Source organism: Manacus candei, unplaced genomic scaffold (assembly GCF_025592945.1).
Source record: "Manacus candei isolate 608988 ecotype Guabito, Panama unplaced genomic scaffold, ASM2559294v1 h1tg000095l, whole genome shotgun sequence".
NCBI lineage: Eukaryota > Metazoa > Chordata > Aves > Passeriformes > Pipridae > Manacus > Manacus candei.
In genome coordinates, this window is record NW_026138143.1 from 4,975,304 (window position 1) to 4,997,271 (window position 21,968).

General features: G+C 39.6%; 1 protein-coding gene across 1 annotated transcript in view; it reads right to left on the reverse strand.

Moving 5' to 3' along the window:
- Nucleotides 1-2,627: 2,627 nt before the first annotated feature.
- The window catches only part of NPSR1 (neuropeptide S receptor 1), a 56,298-nt gene continuing 36,957 nt past the window's right edge, over nucleotides 2,628-21,968 (reverse strand). The window contains exons 3-9 of the mRNA XM_051768432.1: nucleotides 20,401-20,504; nucleotides 19,958-20,051; nucleotides 15,123-15,324; nucleotides 6,100-6,176; nucleotides 5,328-5,417; nucleotides 3,088-3,268; nucleotides 2,628-2,978 (exon numbers count right to left, since the gene is read on the reverse strand). Of these exons, the coding sequence (XP_051624392.1) occupies nucleotides 2,885-2,978; nucleotides 3,088-3,268; nucleotides 5,328-5,417; nucleotides 6,100-6,176; nucleotides 15,123-15,324; nucleotides 19,958-20,051; nucleotides 20,401-20,504 (842 nt within the window). The 3' untranslated portion in view covers nucleotides 2,628-2,884. The remainder of the gene's footprint in view (nucleotides 2,979-3,087; nucleotides 3,269-5,327; nucleotides 5,418-6,099; nucleotides 6,177-15,122; nucleotides 15,325-19,957; nucleotides 20,052-20,400; nucleotides 20,505-21,968) is intronic.

The window sequence follows — 21,968 nt, forward strand, 5'->3', positions numbered from 1 at the left end:
AAGCAAGTTAAATTGCTTTCTTATTTATATTTTCTTGGACATTGACACAGAAGCACACATTTTCTATTCTCCTGAATTAGTGTTAGTTTGAAAAGTATCCTAGTCCTATGCTGTTTGATGTGACCTCTCTAAGGCATGAGTATCTGATTTTTCATCCTTTCTGAGAATCTATAATCATATAGGACTTTATTATCATATGGGATTTTATGTCTTAACAGTCATGCATATAAATAATTCTGGTCGCTGTGGAAATGTCAGAAGGATTTCACAGATGCATCTTGAAGTGTTAAAGCTGTTGAAAACCAGAGCTCCTCCTGGGTTGTCATGGACAAACCAGCTGGGTGCCCTCTTCTTGTTGTGTTCAGACTCCCTCTCGGGACAATCAGACCTTGACACTGACTTTTGCTGCCTCTCCTCATAGGTTTGAGGTCTGGTCGTAACAACTCTGACACCATTAAGCAACTAAACAGTCAACAGATGTAGAGCGAGTTGCAGACATGGAATAAGAACAAGAAACCTACTGGAGTCAGGTGAAATTCCCTAAATCTCTCTCCCCAGAGACAAAGGAGAGCTGTGCAAGTGTTTTCCAGACTAATGGAAAAAATCAACTTCTTCTGTTGCTTTACGACAGAAGATGTGGAGAGTATAAAAAGGTAGTAGAATGCCATCTCCTTTACAGTAAGAAAGCAGGATAGAAAATAAGACAAATTATTTATTTCTGTATTTAAGCACTTGGAAGGGATGCAGACAAAAGTGGTGTGAGGTCTTTTAAACTGAAAGAGTCTCATATGAGGAAAGGCATCACAATCATGTCCAGAGGAGAAAGGATATTAACAACATGTAAATGGTACATAATACAATAATGAATGAAACAAAAGGCTGTTTCTTTGAAAGTAAATGAATAATGACTTCATTTAAGTCTAGAGTTCTACATTAATTCATGCATATGCTTAATTTAGATGGGATAATTCCTGTGGTGACCACACTGAATTATGTGTAAATTTTAGTGGGACTGAGTCACATTAAATTTGCAAATCAAAGTACTGCTCAGAAATGTTATCTGATTTCCAGGTATTAAATCTACAAACTCCATTAATAGTTTGAAAGTAGAAACCCAGTGTATATGTATCAGATGAAAAAGTTAAATCCCACAATTTATATCACTATGAAACTTAAACCAAGCAGTCCACTTTTGGGAAAGTTACTACATGCTCTAGTTCTTATATACAGTCTATCCAAGGTGGCTGCTGTAAAGGCTGATATAGATTCATAGTTTTAATTAAGCAGTTATTAAAATTTAGACATAGAGTATAAGTAACAGAACTTCATGGTAATAAAGAGAGATACATAAAATTGTGGGGCTTTATGTTCTCAGTAAAATAAATAAGGTATCTCCTACTTAGGAAAAAGTATTTTAGTAATATAGGTAATTATAAATAAATTTTATTCAATTCTTGTTTTGCAGGGAACAAACTCATTGCAAAGGATCATAATAATAAAAAAAGGTTTTAATACTGACTCCACTTAAGTAAGAATAATTTTTTTACTGAGTGGAAACAAATACACTTGCCATACAGCTGGTTAGAGCGTATTATCGCACAAACACTTCAAGCTGCCTTGTGGCAAAATGAGCATTGGAGTTAATATCATTCCCCCACCCACTTAACCTGCATGAGAAATTTCTCCTTAAACTTGAGAAGAGTGTGGTGGGAGGATGCCCTGAGGGCTGGGGGAAGGGGATGCCCAACTGCTTGGGTGCTGTGCAGCAAAGCTTTGCCTGACGGATGGTGTTCTGTGAGCCTCACAATGAGTTTACAAGACTGGACCGTCAACAGCTAATTTTTTCTAAATGTAATTCGAGTTTTATGGTTTCACTTGGGTCTTTTTCAAGCTCTGAGTTTGTGCAAAGATATGTATGGTTCCTTGCATGATTTAAGTGGCAGGGATGATTTACATAGGGTAGGGGGTAGGGAAATGCTGCTGTGTGGGTGGCGAGATTAGTCTGCAGTGACAAAGTGCCCTGTATGGCAACTCCCCATAGGGCCCTGAAAAGACTGTTCAGGGCCTTTGTCACAGAAGCACATAAAGATCTGTTCGTGGGATGAACCATGGGGTCTGGGAGGGACTGGCAAACACTTTCTTAGTAGCCCAGAAATAAATGATTATTTGGATGTGTCATGTGGAGCCCTTCTGGGATCCTGGGGTGCCACTTGTGTGCCAAGGTAGCACAGCAGGGAAATATCGCACTGGATGGGGAAGAAGAGCTACAGGGATGGTGTGGCTGGCATGAGCTGAGAAGCTAGGCCAGGAGATGTGACAGGCAGTGACCCAAACCTTCATTCCCCTCTTGTCTGGCTATGACTTTGTAAGTGGTTCTGTATGAAAACAGATATAATATATAATTGAGTGGCAGGGGTGTGTTCTCATTGGAAAAGTGCCCGTGCTTTCATTTTAACTGGGGTCCTTGCTCTGTAATTATTTGTAAACACTCTATCAGTTATATGAGCCAGATGGTACAGTAGATGGCTTTTAGCAACTCCTGGAAAATAGAGAAGACTCTGACTAGACACCTTTAACTTTTTTTTTTTTTTTTTTTTTTGCTGTTTGGAGCATGCATAGATTACAACTTGCTTTAAACAGAGGGCCAAGATGAAGCCTCAAAACAGAGGCAGACAAAAACCTTGCTCTGAGTTTGGCACTGGCAGTGTGAGATTGCTGAAGCTGCAGTGCCGATCCAAAATATATGTGCTGTAAGATGCACAAGAGCAGCAAGTTGCAGGCTCTTGCCAGTCAGTGTCCATCTGCTTCACGATGACAGGGCTTGTGGGGACCTCTGTTGTCTTCGGTACAGGTTCCAGCGTGGCTTTGTGGAGCATCGTCTGTGCTAGATGTATTCTGGTTTGGACAGGACCTGCAACTTCTGCCCTCCATCACTCCTTTCCCGGAAAGTCCCTCCCAGCCTTTGAGTTCTTCTTTCCCTGTAAAAAATAAGGAATAATCAGAATTAAACCGGACAAAAATAGTTAGTCAGTTTATGGACTGTACCCTTCTTAGGGGGTAATCAGAGTGACAGTAAAGGAGCAATACTCGAAAGGGGGGCAGAGGCGGTTGCTGAAGAAGCAGTAGATGAGGGGGTTGATGGCACTGTTCAAGGCTGGCAGGTTCTGAATGATCACGGATGCGAAGAAGCGCTCTTTAGTCTCAGGGAGTATGTTGAAGTTGTCCAGGATATCAAAAAGAAAGTAAGGGCTCCAACAGAGAACAAATGCTGCAGAAGAGAGAGAGAGAGGAAGAGCTTGACGTTGGATAGTTGAGCAATTTAGGGAGGCAATTACACACTCATGGAGAGACTGTCATAACACATAAATATTTGTTTATGCAAAAAACCCTCTCGCTATTCAGGATCTTATTTAAGAGAATAGTTATTAGATTGTGCTTTTATTTGTCTTTATTTTTATTTTAATGCCTATAAAATATATTATGTGTACTCCTCTAAGCGTTTAGAATGCTCCCTTTAGACATATTTAGACACTTCAGAACACTACACAATGCATAAAGGGTAAATAGGTAGCCAGTTAAAGCTTCATCAGTTATAGTGAAGTGCTCTTTTAATGGTCCCCTGAGTGAGCAGCCAATCTAAATGTACACGCAGCCGAAGCACTGCTCCGTGACAGCACTGCCTGTCATAGCCACCTATTAAAAGAAGGCTCTCAGACACCCAGGAGCAAGGAATGACACTCTTTCACACCACATTACAGCAAACCAACATGTCATTTGGTATGCTGGCTGGAGGTGCTGTGTACATGGAATGTGCAGGAAGATTCTCTAATTTCCTGTACTGCCATTTGAGAGATGAATTTGAGAAAGGGAAAAGAAGACTGCATTGCTCATAGCCTCTGGTTTTTTTCAGAGGTGGTAGGGAAAAAAAAGGTCACAGATCTACCTTTATTTGCAAACATAGGGAATTAATCTGTCCTTCACAATTTTTTGTGTCATCTCTTCTCACAAAGGCTTATGATTCAGGATTTCCATAGAAATGCTTGGGACAGGCAGTTCACTCAACAACCTATAACTACCTGGGTTGCAAACAATTTGTAAAATCAGACACAATCTCTTCCTGACCCAGATGAGACAGAAGAGTGACCTCATGCCTGTTTCTTGTCACATTAATCAGTATTTCTTCTCTGTCACTTAGCTGAGTGCTCCTTGAAAGTGCCAGGAAGAGGTAAACTCACCTCCTGTATTGTAGAGTAACCAAACAGGAGATGTCTATGCACAGATATCCATAAAATAGCAGTACACAGTCCCAGCATGTGGATCATAGCACTAACTGTGCAGAACTTTTAAGTTACCTGTTTGCACATCAAGAGAGGCTGCGTGCCTAATATTACCAAGGTACACTGAAATACTGACCATCCATGTGAGATCTTAACACCTGATGGCCTTGCAATAGTAGTTGCATCTGACAAAATCTTTCTCAGAAAAGTTCAGACACAAAGAAGCTGTTCTTGGGCTTATGAAAGGTATGAATCACACCACCCTCTCTCACATCTGCAGACACTACCTCTACACGGTGAGCTAAGCAACTCAGTAGTGGCTATTATCACAGTATCCTCCAATCTGAATTTTGCACAGTATTGGAAAGAGAAGCAATCTCTTTTTCAGTGTCAGGGGATGATTGTCAGCCCTTGAGAGTAAACAGCTTTGGTCGCTTTCCTGCATTTCTCTGCAGTTAATCACAAGCCTTGTGTGACGCTGGTTTTATTTATTGAGATAGAATATCAGCCTCCTAATTGCATCAGAATAATGTAATTTCCCTGGGAGACAGAGAACGCCTGCACTGAGTCATCTGTTGCTCAGTCAGGAAAGGAGAGTTCATTCTTTCCATCTCGGCAGGCAACACACCTGTAACATCAAATGCAATCGCTCCACATCTTGCCTCTCCTTCCTCTGCCTTGCACCAGCCCAGCAGCTCACACGCCATACATAGTCTCTAAGCCTAAAAGACAACTCAGCTGCCAAATCTTTCAGCAGTCTGGATGGGAAGGAGATGACCCCTTCCTTTTTCCTTTTAGACGTTGTCTCTTCTTTACTTTCTTAATGCTGTGCATATAATTTCATTTGAGGCTTATGTCAGATGCCTAAAATAGGAGTGTGTCAGCCAGAGGAGAGAGGAAGGACAGGGTCAGAAGGCAAGTCAGGGATCTAAGTTCCTTCTTTGAGCTATCTACTGCACTTTGTCTGCTGCTGATGGAGGTTGCTAGGGAGAAGCAGCTTCCTCATGTCAGCATCCTCCCTAGTTATCAGCTGAGGGGCTTTTCACTTACCAAGGATAATTACAATGCTGTACTTGATAGCTTTCACTTTTGCCCTTGATATGAACCCACGACTGGTGCAGCCAGCAGAGGTTGTGCCACCTGGGGAAAGAAGAGTTCAGCTAGTAAGAGAATAGGGCTGGTGTGTGGATGTGTCAGTGTGTACCTTGGCAGGCAGAACAGGAATACATAGCCCCATCCTTCCCTGGTGTCAGTCAGGAGCTCAGTAGTTCCTGAAATTTGGGCACTTTCAAGTCTGCTCAAGTTGAACCCTTAAAACCTGAGCCACCCAAAATCAAAAAGGTAAATGTAATCAGAGTAGATCTTTCTGAAACATTTTGGCATTTATAGTCTTGGGATGGAATGCCCACTCATTTTATAGCCTTCTGTGGCCAAGAATTTCTGATCTTGAGCAAAATCCAGATTTGCCAAGGAAATGCGAAAACACAGAAAAAGTGTTACCTAGGTATATGCTAGAAAATATTTATTCTGAAAATGGACAAAGGTCTAGGAATAGGAATTCTAAGTTCTAGAATAAGTAGTTTTCACTTTTTAATAATTTTCTCACAGATTTTTCCTATTGTTTCTCTAAAGAGGGCTTAGTGTCAAAGCAAAGAAGGTAAACAATGTAGAAAAGAGTTATGAATGAACATTTACAGAAACCCCATTTCCACTGCTGTGATGGGGGCCCAACGCAACACTGCACATCCAGGCATTCCCAGATTTGTAAAAACCAGCCAGAACTGAACCATGAGGCTGGAGTCACGTGCATGCTGAGACTCACCAGGACAGCTGGATAGGATGACAGCCTGAGCTTTGCTCTTCATCCAGATGGTTCGAATCACGATTGAATATATGACGCTGCAGAAGGGAAAGAGTCATTGGTATTATTAGGCACAGTAAATTTAGCAGGCATCCCAGGTCATTTGTGCTCTATGATTACACTTATCTATGTGTAAGGAGTTCATTGAGATGATGGGGCTGCACAGGAATAAAAATAATAAATGGCAACAACAATAGTAAATAAGATATGACTCTCACATAGTATTTTTCTGAAGCAGATCTGAAGAGTTTTCACCACGGGAGTCCTTATGATTGTCCTGGCTTTGTAGATGTCAAATCTGAGGCTCAGAGGAAGGCAGTGATTAGGCCAAAATCTCACAGGCAAGAGCTCAGTGGGGATTTTGAGCTAGCCAAAGCCAAATCCTCCTGGGTACCAGCTCCAGGACACTAGCTTTGAAAAGAGGGAAGCAGGGGGAGGGACCTGGTACTGCTATATGTACATTTCTGTTTTGGTGTTACTTTGTGAGTGTGAAGCTAATGAATAATAAAATGGTACCCTGGGGAATTTGATAGGGGCGAGATCCACGAGAAATGCAGTTAAATACAGCAGTGCTCAGTTTTGGGTCTCAAGGTCCTGTGGTGGAAATCAAGGAGGACAGAAGTATCAGATAGATGATTCAAAACCAGATCTACCACAATTTGCATATTTAGAGAGAAATATATACTTTCCATGGGAATAGATGAAAAGTGCCCTAGTGCACAATGACCTTGGATAGTTATGATCTTTCCCTAAGGCAATAACCAATCTGAACTTCCATTCGTTTAGTATGGAATAGGTAAAAATAATTTCTTCAGGCCAAAGATCCGTTTGAACCCACATCCTCCTTGAGGATGTTACCTTTTCAGCAGTTTATATGCCAAAGATACGAGGCCTTGCTCTGACTGCCTTTTCTCCTGCAAGTGTGCATAACGTGCAGCTAAAATCACTAAGCAACAGCATACCTTTGACTGCTGTTTTCCTTTTTGGTTTGCTAAGGAAGACAAAAAATGACTTAAGAATATTTCAGGTAATGCACTCAGGTTGCCATGTTTTCCTGATGTAAAATCCAAGCATCATAACAGGAGTCGTTATGTACCATTTGCAATACAACACAGTGCTCTGGAGAATTTGGGGCAGCCTGAGCATTAATTGCCTTAAACCTTAGTGGTCCCTCTGTGAAAAAGGTGCAACTAAGAACATTGTTTCAGGGTGTTTTATAGAGGCAAAAACGTGTCTTACTGTTATTTGGTTTATTTTCATTGTCAGAAGAGGCATTAGTCTTACTAGACCTTTCAGATTGATTTATGAGCCTTTCCTACAGCACCATCAATTGCTAGACACGCTTGCAAAGGTGATATTTGTGCTCAAAAAGCTACTAGAAATTTGGAGGTTTCCTTTCTGTGGAAGTTTGAGCCATCTGGTTTCCAGATATAGTATGTGAGAGCTGTAAATTCATTGTGCGGTCTGGGCTGTGCAGTGGAGCCGTAACATCTTTGCCCAGTGGGGGGTTTGCATGCAGTTGCTGTGGACTACAACTTGCTCTCCTTAACCTCCTCAAAGGTCCAGCTTGGCTCCCAGCTGAATTGAACATTTTCCTTTTATCTCCTGGCTTTTCAAGAGGCTGTTTATTTAACAGCTCATACACTTGAGAGTTTCTTTCTACTTTGTACTGACAATGGTGGAAAATTCCCATATTATTTCTCCTTTGATTGTTCCAATGAATAAGAATGTATTATAATGATAATTGTTGTAATCTCAAAACAATTTCCAGCCAATTCTTAAAAATCCTGTTTCTATTTTCTCCCTAGCCTACTATCTCTAGCCTGGCCTTTGTATTTGTAGTTGAAACAACGTCCCCTCTGATGCAGACTTGCCTGTGTCCAGCAAGACATGTTCAGAGCTGCTTAAGCATCAAGACAAAGAGGTCTAATTCTGCAGTCAAAATAGTCAGACTTCCTACTTCCAGCCAAGTGCCACAAGGATTGAATTATAAAGTCAGGCTCCTCACTTGCTTTCCTTTTGATCCCAGAATGCTTTCCCTCTTAGCTGCAGAGTCTGGTAGGAACATGCCTTTTGCCAGATAGTTACAGCATTTTTTGTCTTCATTGGCATTTCACATATGAGATTACATGTGATTCATTTGTATCCCTAATTTTTAGGACTCCAGTGGAAAGCTGAATTCCTGTTTTAATCCAGAGGTTTATAAAGTGCTGCCAATATAGTGGGTTTGTGCTGGTGTTTTTGCCTCTGTTCATCTTTCATATCTCTATAGCTGAAACCATTGGAGCTTTCCTTATCAGGAGTGGACCAGGGGTGGTGTAAGGATGCTCAAGGTGGGTGTCAGGAAAGCCAAGTCACTTGTTATGCTAGGTAATCTTCTGAGTGATGGTTTTGCCAGCCACAATTATGCCTTTATGATTTGATCTCTCTGGGACTCCAAAGAGTGCCTAACTCGTACTAGTGCCTAACCAATTTTTTTTCCCCATAGAAATGTTGGCATGGAGCTAAGAAACTGGAGTTTCCAGAAATTTGTCACCTAAATCTTAAGATCATAGAAGGCAACTGCATGTGTGTTTCAAAGCCACAAGAGTAAAACACTTATGGAACAGAAGTTGTGTTTTTCTTACAACAGAAAGACAATTTTTTTTCAGAATGCATTTGTAGCTCCTTTCTTTCTGTAAAAGGCAGCTGAAGGAGAATGTGGAAGTTGGTCAGATCTCAAAGGGTGGGAAGAAATTCCCACTTGGAAATCGAAGTGGCAGATGAGCAAAGAGTAACAGGGAACAGATGATAACTGGTATTCAGAGGGGTGTTTGGCAGTGGTCTGCACCATTCTGACCGTATTGTAATATCGGTTCCCTTCCTCTGCATGTCAAGCTGCTCAGCTTTCACTATCAAGTGTAAAAGCACAATACACATTGCCACAAACCCATTTTTCAACCCATGTAACATGTCTGCATGCTGCTTGCTCTTGTCTCCACTGAAAGCACTGAGAGATATGATGTACAGTTCTTTAGGTCCAGATGTTGTCACGTTTCTTTGTATCTGTAAGCACAGAGTGCACTGGTCTTAAAGCCCTCGCTGAGGTTTCTTGGGGGCTACAGAAACATGTGCTCTAGTCATTGTAATACACACTGTGATATGAAAATACTATATGAGTTGTTGTGGCCCATTATTTTTAGGTGACAAACTAATGAAAGAGTACTATTTATCATGGAGTAGTCAAACTTGAATGGAAAATTCATCCAAGATATTTTGAAAAGGAGCTGCTCAGGCCTTGAAGACCACAGGATAAAAAGGACATGCTGTTGATCTGAAAATGTGACAATTTTTCTAGCCCTGATAAAATGCATATCTTGAGAGGTGGCAGGAAAATACAAGAATATTGTTCACATTATGGATATATCTGAGAAAAGGAAATTCTTTGCATCTCCAAAAACGACTTAACATGATCCAAATTCTGAGGGACTAAGATCCATTTACATCATTGCGTCTTATTAGTTAATGGTGTTGTTTAATAAGCCTCATTGGTAATTACAGCACTCTTTATCAAGTAAATATGTAACTTATGTTTAGTCATACATGAATAGTCCCACCCCATCTTTATTTTTAATTCATGGATCACTTTTTTTGGAAAATGAACTGTCTTCTGGTAAAGTTGTATATTCGTATTATCAATCATAAGAGTTATTGGTCTGCCCACTCTTTAACCACGGATTATTTATTTTAAGTAAATAATTGCATTGTGACAGTATCCCATCCAGCCTCAATATTTTCTAGTAAAATGAGCCTTTACCATGGCAAAAGTGCACTTAGGCTCCCTGCTAAATGCTTCTATTTATCATCCAGCGTTGCCTATTGTTCCTTATAATTTATTTGTGCAAAGTGATGCAGCTGCATTGTTTTATGGTAGCTAATTTACAGTGCTGCTTATCTAAAAAAAAAAGGCATATGTAATCTCATTTGAACAAACCATTGCATGTATATGTGATGGGTAAATGAAGAGATGAGCAGATATTAGAACATATGTGCAGGATCTATGCTTTCTTATTTAGAAATGGAAATTGCAGGCAAAAATAAATGTGCTCACTGAATCAAACTCAAAAAATGACCTTTAGTATTGTTATTAATGGTATTTCTAGTTCCTTTATTTAATTCAGAGAAATACCTTTTATTTAATCTATTTTTTTATTTCATTACAATGATTTGGGTTTAATTCCGTATATTTCCTTTTAATCAATTCTGGGTTTTCTCTTCTAATTATTTTTCAGCTGCTCCAAAGCAAATGTTCTCTTTGGAGTTTAGATTTTAAACAGCAGATGGCTATTTTTTCCTCTGTGCTTCAAGAGGAGGTTTAGCAATTTTTTTTAAACATGAATTTGCAATTATATTAGATAAATGCCTATGTATTACATTCATAATATAAAAATATATTTAGCAATCATGAATAACAGCTAAAACCCCTCTGAATTTCTGAACACTCAAGTACCAGAATATAATTATGTTTTGACAGAGTAGTGATACAGAATAGAAACCCAGTAGCTGTCCTGTCTCCCCATCACAGGAGATGATGGGCCCAGATGCAACTATTTGCAGGAGAGCAAACTTGACCTGTATCTAACCTCTGCTCAGCAATGCCCCAGTTTTCAACTATCACAGATGCCATTTGAGCTTTTCTTGGTGTACTTCAGCATAGGAGAAAAGGCTTTGGTTATAGTTGATGACACTTGTCCTCAAATAGGAGAGAACTAATTATTGCAGGTTCCCTAATTACTTTTTTCTGAATTTTCTGAGGTTTGGTAGGTTGACAATATCAACTGCAGAAGTGGTAGAATAGTGTAAATAAGAGGGAACAGAACAAATTTTTAAGCACTGTATAGAAATACCTGATGCAGGATCTGTGGCTCTCCCTGTACGACACTGAAATAGGGGGGACAAGGAAAGATTTTACATTAAAAGAACAAATATTCTCCCCTTTTTTCATCTCTCAGAGATAACCACACGCTTGGGTTAAAAATACTAATAACAGCTTTTCATTCTGTTTTCATTATTCATGTCTTGTTCATTTGTATTATAATCAGATGAAAAAACTTGCTAAAAAACCACAAGCTGTTTGATAACTGATTGCTGATTTCCCAGTTGCGAAGAAGTGGTAGGAATAGACCTCACAAGTATTTAAATCTTTCAGGCTGTTGCAGTTTTCTTCATAAATTACCTTTTTAAATATATGTTTAAAAAACCCCAAACAAAACAGGGGGACAGAATGTTTTCTTGTTTGATGTTTTGGCTTGGAATCTAAGTGCTCACACCACATCTGGGGGTTTAGCTTGTCAGTGGAAGGATTTTCCAGACTGAGCATAAGGTTATCAGCTAAATAATTCATTCCATGGGCTGCAGTGTTATGAATAGCACAACTCCTGTGAGTTAGTTGAAGGCTGTCAGGAACATGTAAAATCAGCTCTACTGAGAGAGCTGAGGGATGGATGAGAGAATCTAAAAGATGGTGGTGTCTGGACTGTAAAAAGTGAAAACAGCTCAGCCAAAGCAGTGTATCTAGTGTGGAATTAAGTCCTGCACCTGAAAAGTAAGATTTTATCCTTTTTATGCACTTCAGATGAACAGCACCAGAAAAAAGTGCTGTCATCAGTGAACAGCTTTGCTCTGGAGGTTTGGGTTTCAGCAAATTCAGGCAGCAGAACTAATTAAGAATTAACTCCGCCAGCCAGTGTCCCACATTGCATCAGGCACCTGCCGTGCAGCTAAATCAGAGTGCTTCAGCAGAGAAAATAAAGTAGCTGTGCAAACAATATGAATTTTAGCAGAAAAGATTTTATTTTTTCCCTGTGTGCACCCTGCCTTACTGACTCAGTAAGTGTGTCTTGTGCCTTGGTTTCTGGTTTATATGTAGTCACAGCTTCTTAGATAGTGATCCTTGACTTTTCAGTCACATCTATGTGACTTTTCAGTGCACGTCTATGGATCTTCTCTCTGTCATTATGTTGTGGCCTTTTTTAGGTAACATCTTCAGCTAAAGAGCATTAAAAAAAATAAATCACAAAATGCCTTCCTTCATTTACTAAATAAAACCTTTCATTTTTACAATTAATCTCTTGACAGAGTAACACACAACTAAGATGCACTTGATCTCTCTCACCCTTATGAAATCGTGTCTCATTTATCATCAAACCTACTGTGCATCTGAAAGTATTAAATGGAACAAAACATTTGCAGAGAAAGTGAGTCCCTGCAGATATTAACAGCCATTCATTTTGTTCTTGAGCCACAAACTGCTTACCAGAGTATTTACTTGCTGCAGCCACATCAGGTGGATTAGCTTTAAACTCCTGGACTGCCAATAATTTTTGACAAAATGGATGTCACACCTTCAGGCTGCATTGACAGATGTTTTACAGATACCTCAGCTGGGAAGTTGCAACCTTCACTTTTATGCTTGAGACTTGAAAAAACATTCTAAAAAATAGCCATTTCTTTCCAAATTGCATGGCATTTTTTCATAATGTCTCAGCTGACCTTGCCCTGATGATAATCCTCTTTTTCTGTAGTTCTAGACCATCCTCTGTGTTCTGAACAAAATGGTATCACTGACAACTAGAAATAAATAGGCACCAAAAAATCTTTCCCTGTACCACTCCCCTTCCTTCCTCCCAGTGCCAGACACCACTTAGGACATGTCAAAAATCTGACTTCTGCTGACACAGGAGCATTTGTATTAATATACACTGAAACCAGGGATGTGTCTGGACAGCAACCGGCACTGCGCTGCCCCCTGCCTCCAAGGCCAGTGTTTTAAGTTCCTGAGCTGCCATAAACTTCTTGTGTGAAAGTTGCTTAAGGTTAAAGGCACAAAAATTTTAGGATGTTTTATTCATGTCTCAGCTGTCAGGGCAATCTCATGAAATGCCAGTTTCACTGCCTTTCCCTTTCCTCTCATGTCTTCATCACCTTCTTGCTTCTGGGGATTTACTGTAAAGCAAGTCACAGAGCTGATCTGGTTTGAATATCTTCCTTTGGCAGGGAGGAGGGGAGTATAATGTCAACAGCTCTGAAATATTCGTTGCTCTGTAACTTGTCTTTTCTTGCCAAACAAGTATATATGGCATGTAAAAAGGAGTAGCTGGTCTGTAATAGAAAGCGTGCAAATCTGTATGTTTGAGGGGGAAAGAGATGTTTCACACACCTATGGAATTACTGGTAACTGGACAGGCTGTGGGTCTTTTTCTAAAAAACTTAAATGCTGGCTAGAATTTCCTGATTACTAGCTACTTGAGAAAGCTCATTAAAGAATCCTTCTAATAGTAACAGTCATCCTCAAAGTTTTCTAGTGCCATTTCTTTCCACTCTTAAATTGCTTTTTGCCTGTTCAGTGTGTGTTTATTTTTTTTGCTGCTAGTGGTGGGCTGCAGATCTACCCAAATTTTTATTTACATATTCCCAAGAATATTTTTTTGGTTTATTTAAAACTAGGCTGCTTTAAGAGACAGGACAACATATAGAGAAATGATCCTATCCAGGAAGGAAGAGCTATTGGACAACTTGGGAGTAATTTTTCTCTATTGCTATCACATCCTTTCTTTAAGGAGAATTTTCATGATTTTATTTATTATATCTGTGCAATCTGGCACAAAAATAGAAGGTTTAGCAAACTGACATGTTAAGAGCAAAGTGTTATAATCATCCCTTCTCTCTAGGGGAGCAATACCAGTCCATGTTGAATCCATATCAAAAAGTCAGGTAACTTCAAGTACCACATGGTTTTGATTCTATCAAAGATAAACTTGTTTCTATTAAAAGGTGCAGAACTTAATGTCCATGATAAAACAGTAAAAAACTTCAAGGCATTTAGCTTTTGTAGCCAGTCTTGTCATCAGCTGGAAAAGGTCAGCACCTTCTTCCACTCCCCACCCTGCTCTCACCCAGGGTGCTAATGAGCAGGAAGCTAACAGAGACTCATGGCTCATCACTTGTTGGAAAAGCAGATGGACTGAGAGATATATCCAAGGGACATGCAAACGTAATTCCCCTCTTAGAGTCCAAACAGCCTGTCATCAAATTATGTGGGGGAAAAGGAGTCCCAGCAAGTCTTCTTTTGCTGCTAAAAAGAAGAGATGGATACCAAGAAATCCTAGTAACCTTGCTACTGAAAGAGAAGAAAAAAAGGGGGAAAGAAAGATAAGGGCTCAGAGAACAAGTTACTGCCACTGGGAGCCTTTCTAGGCAGTTAAGAAACCTCAATCCCCTTCCACATCAGATTTTGGCTGCTCCTTTGCGTTGGTTACTCCTCATGGCTAGATAATTTTTGTTTAACGTCAACTAATGGCAGTGCCCTAGAGGGAGGCAATAAACTTCACTGATCACTGGGCACAGTCTGGGTTATTGGTTGGCCTCAGTTTAAAATAGATTCTGCAGCAGATTGCCTTTGTGATTTGGGGCAAATCAGTCTCAAATATTTGCAGCTTAGGTTCCCCATAACAAAACAGGAAGAATTGTATTTGCTCCTATTTTAAAAGTGGTTGGCAACTTCAAATGCTTGGAAGTTTCTTTCCAATCCTGGTGAAGGAATACTTGTCTAAAACTGTGAAGCTTGAGAGCACTTCAATTTAATTTTACTATAATTAGTGTTAAATGTAGTTTCCTGTGCTTTCATTAAAATTATCTTTTGTAATAATAGGTAGATATTCATACTGGATTTATGGAAGTATCTTTCAAGCCTGAAGCTGTGGAGATAAGTGGACACACTTAGAGATTCATTCCTCTTTTCAGAGAAAATGTTTCTGGCTCTTAATACCACATGGAGAACACCCAGGGCAAGTACAGCAACCCATGTATTATGTGATAAAAACCGAAGCAGCTATACAGCAGGCATGGAAATGAAATTGTAATGAATGAGTAGAAATTAAGGCATTATGCTGATTGCACACTTGACAGCTTTTACCACATGCTTGCTGATTGTGGTTCAGGCTTACCTGATAATGATCAGAGGAATGAAATACACCAGGAAAGCCACCACTGTCATGTAGGGTATCCAGTAGGAGTCATCAGGCCAGAGAGCCCAGCACTGCACTTCTCCGTTGGAGAGCTGCCGTTTCCCAAAAATAATCAGAGTTGGTATGGAAAACAGGAAAGAGAGGCTCCAGGCCACTCCAATAAGCACTTTCGCCTGTCTTTCTGTGCAACAGAGTCAAACAGACAGTGTTAATGGGGTTGTTGGTGAGAGTGAACCCTTGCAGCAGTACTGACAGAGAGGCAGGGAGGAGGAGGTAATCATGTAAAGAAAGGGAATTTTAGGCTTCAATTGGCTGATGCTGAAAAGACAATGAAGGAAAAAAGGGATTTCATCTCTTTCTCTTGATAAATAATTGATAAATAATCATGTCATTATGGGCTTGTACTTTACAAGTTTTATTTAAGGATGCTTAGGGTCTGTTGAATCTGAAACACTATGAGAAAGGCACTGGCCAGGGTCAGCAAGTCAGAAAAATGAATGTAAGTGGTTCCTCTATGCTACCAAGAGAACCTTGTGAATGGATGTAAAGGACTGCAGGCCTGCCCTACTGCCTGCCTATTGATGCACCTTGAAGTGAGAAAGATTGCAAAACCTCTCCTATCAGGAAAAAGAAAATGCCTCAGTTCAGGATCAGAACAGAACTGCACACCCAGCTGCCTTTACCTCCAGCTACAACTTTACAGTCCCACAGAAATGTGGTCCTGAGGAGCATGGGCATCTCCTGCACTTCTCTGTATCGTGATGGGGGCCAAACCCAGGTCCTGTTGAAAAGCATATGCCCAAGCCATGACAAGAGTGGACTGCTAACCATGAGACATAGCACATGACGGTGCTCAAGTGCTCAGCCCTGTTTTATCTGCTACAAGAGACATTGACTAGGAGATCTGTGACCTCATGGTGAAGAACAGGAGCTGAAGGATCCAAGAACACCCAACAGATTTGGGCTACTACTTCCTCTTGACTTCTGGCCTCCTCCACTGTCAAGTGGGGAAAACAAGTGGGCAACCAAATGTTGCCTGGTGGCATCCATGGGATTTTGTAAATATCAATGTATCAGAGCAAAATGTCCCAAGGCTTTCATTTTCACAAATCGGTATCTTCTGGCTAAAATCCAGGTAGCTCTAGCAAAAAAGTGTGGGGAAAAAGGGCTGATCTGTGGAATACTAGTGATTTTCAGTGACAGTCCTCAGTTAGACTGTGAGAGGAACAGATGGGGCAGCTTTTTTGATCTAGGAAGCTTTGGTGTTCAAATACTTTATTGCCCTAAAAAATACTTGAGGTGAAACAGAAAATCACTTTAAATTATGCATATCAAAAAGAATGTCTTTCCTCCTTGAAGCTCAAAGAGCAATACAAAAGCATGTGGGCGAAACATTCAAAAAGTAATTTTATGCTTTATAAAACATCAGTTGCAAATACTCAGTTATCCTGCTCATTTTTAAATGCTACCCACGTTCAGCAAAATACAGTCTTGCTAATCTAGGGCTTAAGGGAACTCTGATGACATCTGCCTAAGTGAGAGGGTTAGATTAAGTCTATAAATATTGCACAGGAGAAGGAGAACTGTAAAGTTTCCCAAAGCATAACAGAATAAACTTAGCAAAAGGAATATTAAGAATAAATTTCGCAAAATATTTCCTGACAGAAAGGATACTTCAAATGTGAGCTAACAACTTAAACTACATTCATACAAGTCTCAGTCGGGGTCACCTGTGTATTTCTAAGAGAAAAAGATCATACCTGGATAATATGCCTTATTTTATTTGCACTATATAACAATGACTGTAATTTGGACTGAAGTGGGCAATTTGAGTTGGACAAGAGTGGTATTATATCTTTGTATTTTATAAAACATTACCTGCAATGTTCATTTATTCTTGTTTTAAAATGTCCCTTGTGTTTGGTAAAATATGGCCTTGCTAGTCTAAAGGGCTTTACAGGGCAGTGATTGCATTCAGGGAAGCAGACTTTTGTTTTATCAGACTAATGTTGATTTGCTGCCTCACAAGCAGGTTTTGTTTGAGGTTTTTTTGTTGGAGTTTTTTTTAGTAGTTACTCTAATATGCTCTAAATGCCAGCAAATCATATAACTAGAACTATGTCTGTTATAAGCGGAATAAAAAAAATATCAGATTTTGAAATACAATACTCTATTTAGCCAGTCTCAGTATTTTCCTTTAAAAAACAACATTGCTGTTTAACTGGAGAGTTTTTCATACTGGATGGTCAAGACTAACTCCCAGGGTTGAGGTGGGAATCTCAGTTGTGAGCACTGACTCACATAAAGGATGTTTTCATGTGACTGTCCCCTTTACTCTGCTCCCACCGTCCTTGCACTGTGACAATGGTTTTGTGCACATCTCTCTGCTCCCAGCAACGTGTGGCAGGGAGGCACCTCTTGGAAGGAACTTTCCTTCCTGCCACCAAGAACATCAATGCTGTGCAACCCTTTGATAAAGTGACTGCCACTTTAAAATTAGGTTCTAAATCCAGAGAGAGTGGGCTGTTCCAGAATCTCATTGATCTGATGGACTTTAGCATGGTTTTCAGACTAAAGCCATGCCAGGGACAGTTTACACCTACTTGGGTTTCTTTTAGTTAAGCAGTTCTTCTGTCACCTCTTGTTTAGTTTGTATGTTGTTTGCATATGCCTTTTCAACACGATGAAATGCCTTCTTCTGTAACTTCTCAGTTTCTTTTCCTTTCGATCTTTATTTTACAATTTTTTATTAATGCCCCTTTCTGCTTACAGAATGAGGTGCCTCACAGTAAAAGTGTTAGGAGTAGAAGCCATACTTCTTTCACATCCTTTACTTTCTGTGGTCATTTATGTGTTTGCAAAATATAAAATATTCAACTGTCAAAGTCTGTCTTCTCAAAAACCGTACAAAGTACAACTCATTGCAAATGCTTTTTAACAGGACTTGAAGCTAATAACTAAACCACAATTTAAAAAAAAAGTTGGTTGACATTTTCAAAGCTCCTTAGTGATTTTAAAAATTATGTTTCCATGTGGCCTTGGAGTGTGATTTTTTTTCTCAAATCACACTCCAAGGCCACATGGAAACATAATTTTAAAAATCACTAAGGAGAAACAACTCTTTTGTTTCTTGATTGAATGATTGCGAGGGGATGAGTGTTTCATTTTGGAAAGAAATTTGCCACAGGTTGACTCAGAACTGTTCATGAAGTTTCTCTGTGTCATCACCAATAACAAAGTTTTGTAAATCTCTTTGTTCTCTATCTGCAGAATAACTAAGAGGGCATTTCAAAAGCCTCCCACATGGCACCTCTGCAAGAAGTAGCTGGGTTGCAAAAAGTGATTATTTTATATATATTCCAAAAAGTTGCTATCATAAATATATCTCTCTAGATTCTTCTTTTGGATTTACAGATGCTTTCTTTTCCCCTTTGAACATGGTCTTTGCTTGTCCATCAGTGAGTAGCCAACTCTTGCCAGAGGCAGGTGAGTTTTGTCAGTGCTTTTTCCTCTGCCCAGAGCTGCACCCAGCTGATGACTCTGGTACCCTTGACTGAGGGCAATGTTTGCTCTTCTCCATTTTTAAAAATAAAAGAAAAAACGTAATGGTATAGGTAGAGCAAATGTGACTTTTATGAAAATTTGAGGTGAGATTTGAGGTGATTTTGGTGCAGGTTCTTTTTCAACTTCAAAGTGTTTTTCAAAGATTAACCATCAAATTCTTTACTGTGCCCAGGCAGCAATTTAACAAGTGCTACTTTTCCTATACAATGAAGAAGAAAGACCAGCAGGTCTGTATCATCTTGCCCCACTCAGCTGGTTGCACCTGCCTTCCTGATGCAACATCAGCAGGAGCTGTAGGGCACACCACACTTACCAAAGCCTGCTGAGAAAACCTTGATATCAATCTCCCCGGCCTAATAAAGTTCATCTGCACACTGGAGAATATCAAGCTAAATTTCAGACAAGTATTTGAAGTTTTCAGATCTTAACATCTGCCAAAGCTGCACCACTGCCTTGGCTGTGATTGATTCATAGGTTTTTAAGGCCAGAGAGGATCATTAATCTGATCCCCTGAATAGAGCCATCTGGCAAAAGCCATCATTACTCCAAAACAAGAATATTTGCATTTGATTAAAGCACATTTTCCAGACCTCATGGTCCTTATAACTGTTCTTCTTCCTCCCCATCTGCTAATTCTGTTTATTCACTCAGTGCAACATACTTAATACCCCACTTTGTCTCTGTAGGAAAGAAGTAGTTTTCTTTAAACTGTACTTCTAAGAGAACAGGCGATATTTGACTGCTGTAAAAAAACCCATAAATCAAACCAAAACAAATAGAAGAAATTATAAGAAAGAGTAGGTGTCCAAACTTATACGCTATATCTTTTGAAGTTCTTATTAAACTGTTGTATGAATTCTCAGTACCATCCTCTCCATCAAGTTATTTTTTAGTGTGGATAAATAGAAAATATAGCTGTTGCAGCTTCTATAGTCAGTATAGTTGTACAAGAGATAACTTTTGCCTATAATTACCTTCTAATAATGCTGGAAAATAATGAAAACCACTATACATTTTAAAATGTCGTTTCATTCTTTGCTAACACAATACTTTTGAACGCTGCTAAGGGCTAAGTGGAGTTTAGTAAATCTTGAAATCAGAGTTCCTTTGTCATTTGAGAAACTGTAATGGAGTTCAAATGTAGCTACAGCAGGAATAAATAATTCATGGCAACAAGATTAAGAATTTTGAAAACTAAAAAACAATCCAGTAATATCCATAGCAATAACAAGGCACAGAAATTCTCCTACCTCCTTGCAAGAACTTCATTGGGTAAACTATGGCATGATACCGGTCTATGCTTAGTGACACAAGGACGTAAGTCGAGGCATAGAGAAGGACCACCTGGGGCAGAAGGTGTAACAAGAGAGCAGTTGAGAGAAATTTGTTGCAGAAAATTATGTCAGCAAGAACTCTGAACTAGGAATATTTGAAAACTTTTAAAGAAAGAAAAAAAAAGAGAAAAAGCAAAAAAACCACCACCTTTTGTATTCACCCCGATATTTTTCCTTTACCTCGTCCACAAAATTAAAAGATTTTATATGCTTTGATTAAAGTGTTTCAGTTTTAAATAGAAATTTTCATCATTCAGCACTTTTGAACAATTTTATACAGCATTTTTGTTGGGGTTTCCTGCTGTGGGGACACAAAGCACAGCAGCTTGGGCATACAGGGGAGCACGAGGTTTCTATACCTGGAAGTAGCGAACGATTCTGCAAACGATATCAGGAGCCATAAAATCTCCAGTGTAGCGCCAAATTATGTCAGTCATTATGTTTATGAGTCCCGTGAATGAATCTGCAAAGAAAATTAACTGAAGAAGCATTAAAAGAAGCAAATAATGGCCGCAGGTGAGCCACAGAGGTGGGTATGACCCTTGGGATGTACCAGCTCCCCCACTCCTGAGGGCAGCCAAGCCACAACTAGTCAGCTGAGAATACTAGAGGAGCTGGGAAAGCTTCCAAAAGTTTGTGTATTTATTTTCTTGCTTTCTTAATTTACCACCAATCCATTCAGGCAGACAGCAAGATTCCCCTAAGCACGGGAGCCCATAGCTGGCTTCTCATGCACACAGCTTTCCTCTGCCCTCTGGGTTGCAGTTCAGTCTGGCTGGCACTACAAACAGGTCAGATGAGCTGGGCCCTTAAAGTCCTTTCTCCTCTCCATTGCTTACAAAGAGATGTGAGGTGATCAGCACTCCAGCCCTAGGCTGGATGCAGGTCCTGGTCTGTACCTGCATGACTAAAATTAACTAGGATCCATTCCTCCTCAAATAACAAGTTGCCTTTTTTTGTGAGTAGAGGTGCATAAAAATTTCCCTATGGGTGTTAATCTCACATACACCTAAACATTTTAGGCTTATCTGTGAGAGAAATGGAAGGGACAGCCTGATGGGCCTGATCCTGCAGTATGCTGGGTTCACTGACATCTACAAAGGGTCACCAGGTTTTCCATGAGGTGTGGATAAAAAATATAGCACTAGGGATGCTATAGGTTAGTGTCTAAATGTGTCAGCTTCATCCCAGCTGTGCCAAATATTGAACTACTTAATGTCCTTTTTTCTTTTTCTGTTATTTCATTAAAAAAGTGTCTCCTACAAAAGCACCTGGAGTGACAACCAAATGTTGCTAAAATCAGAGGAAATTTTGTCAGGACTTAATTTGCAAACTTAATTAATTAATGACCAACCCTGTCTTGTCTGCTTAAGGTTAACCTACTTATGCCTGTACTTTTACTTTTGCCGAATTAAATACACCTCAGGCTATTTTTTTTTTTTGAGAAAATCTAAGGGGATATTCCAGCCTTTGTTCTGCTTATTGAACAAGTGAGTGCTCACAGAGATGCAGGTTTCATAAACAAATTGCAAGAACTGGTGCTCCTCTTGTACATATGGGCGATATTAAGTTTTGCCTCTAAAACCAAGTTCTCTCTGTAGGACCAAATTTTCTAAGTGCAGTCCACGGAAGAAAATGTGCATCAATCCAGTATCATGCCACTTCAAGTAACATAGCATATTGCTCTTCTTGCACAGATTACCATAAAGGGAGAGAACAGGTTAGGAAAACATTTTGTGAAATTTATCATTACAAAACCAAGCAATATGAAGAAATAGCTTCAATTTAAAAAAAAATTTAGGGTGGTAAAGTGTTTCATTTTGATATCACCATTTTACATTTGAAAACCATCTCTAAAGTTTAGTGTGATTAAGGTATTCTAACCCCCAAGTCAGAAGATTTTGATTTTAAATTTATGCCTTTGGAC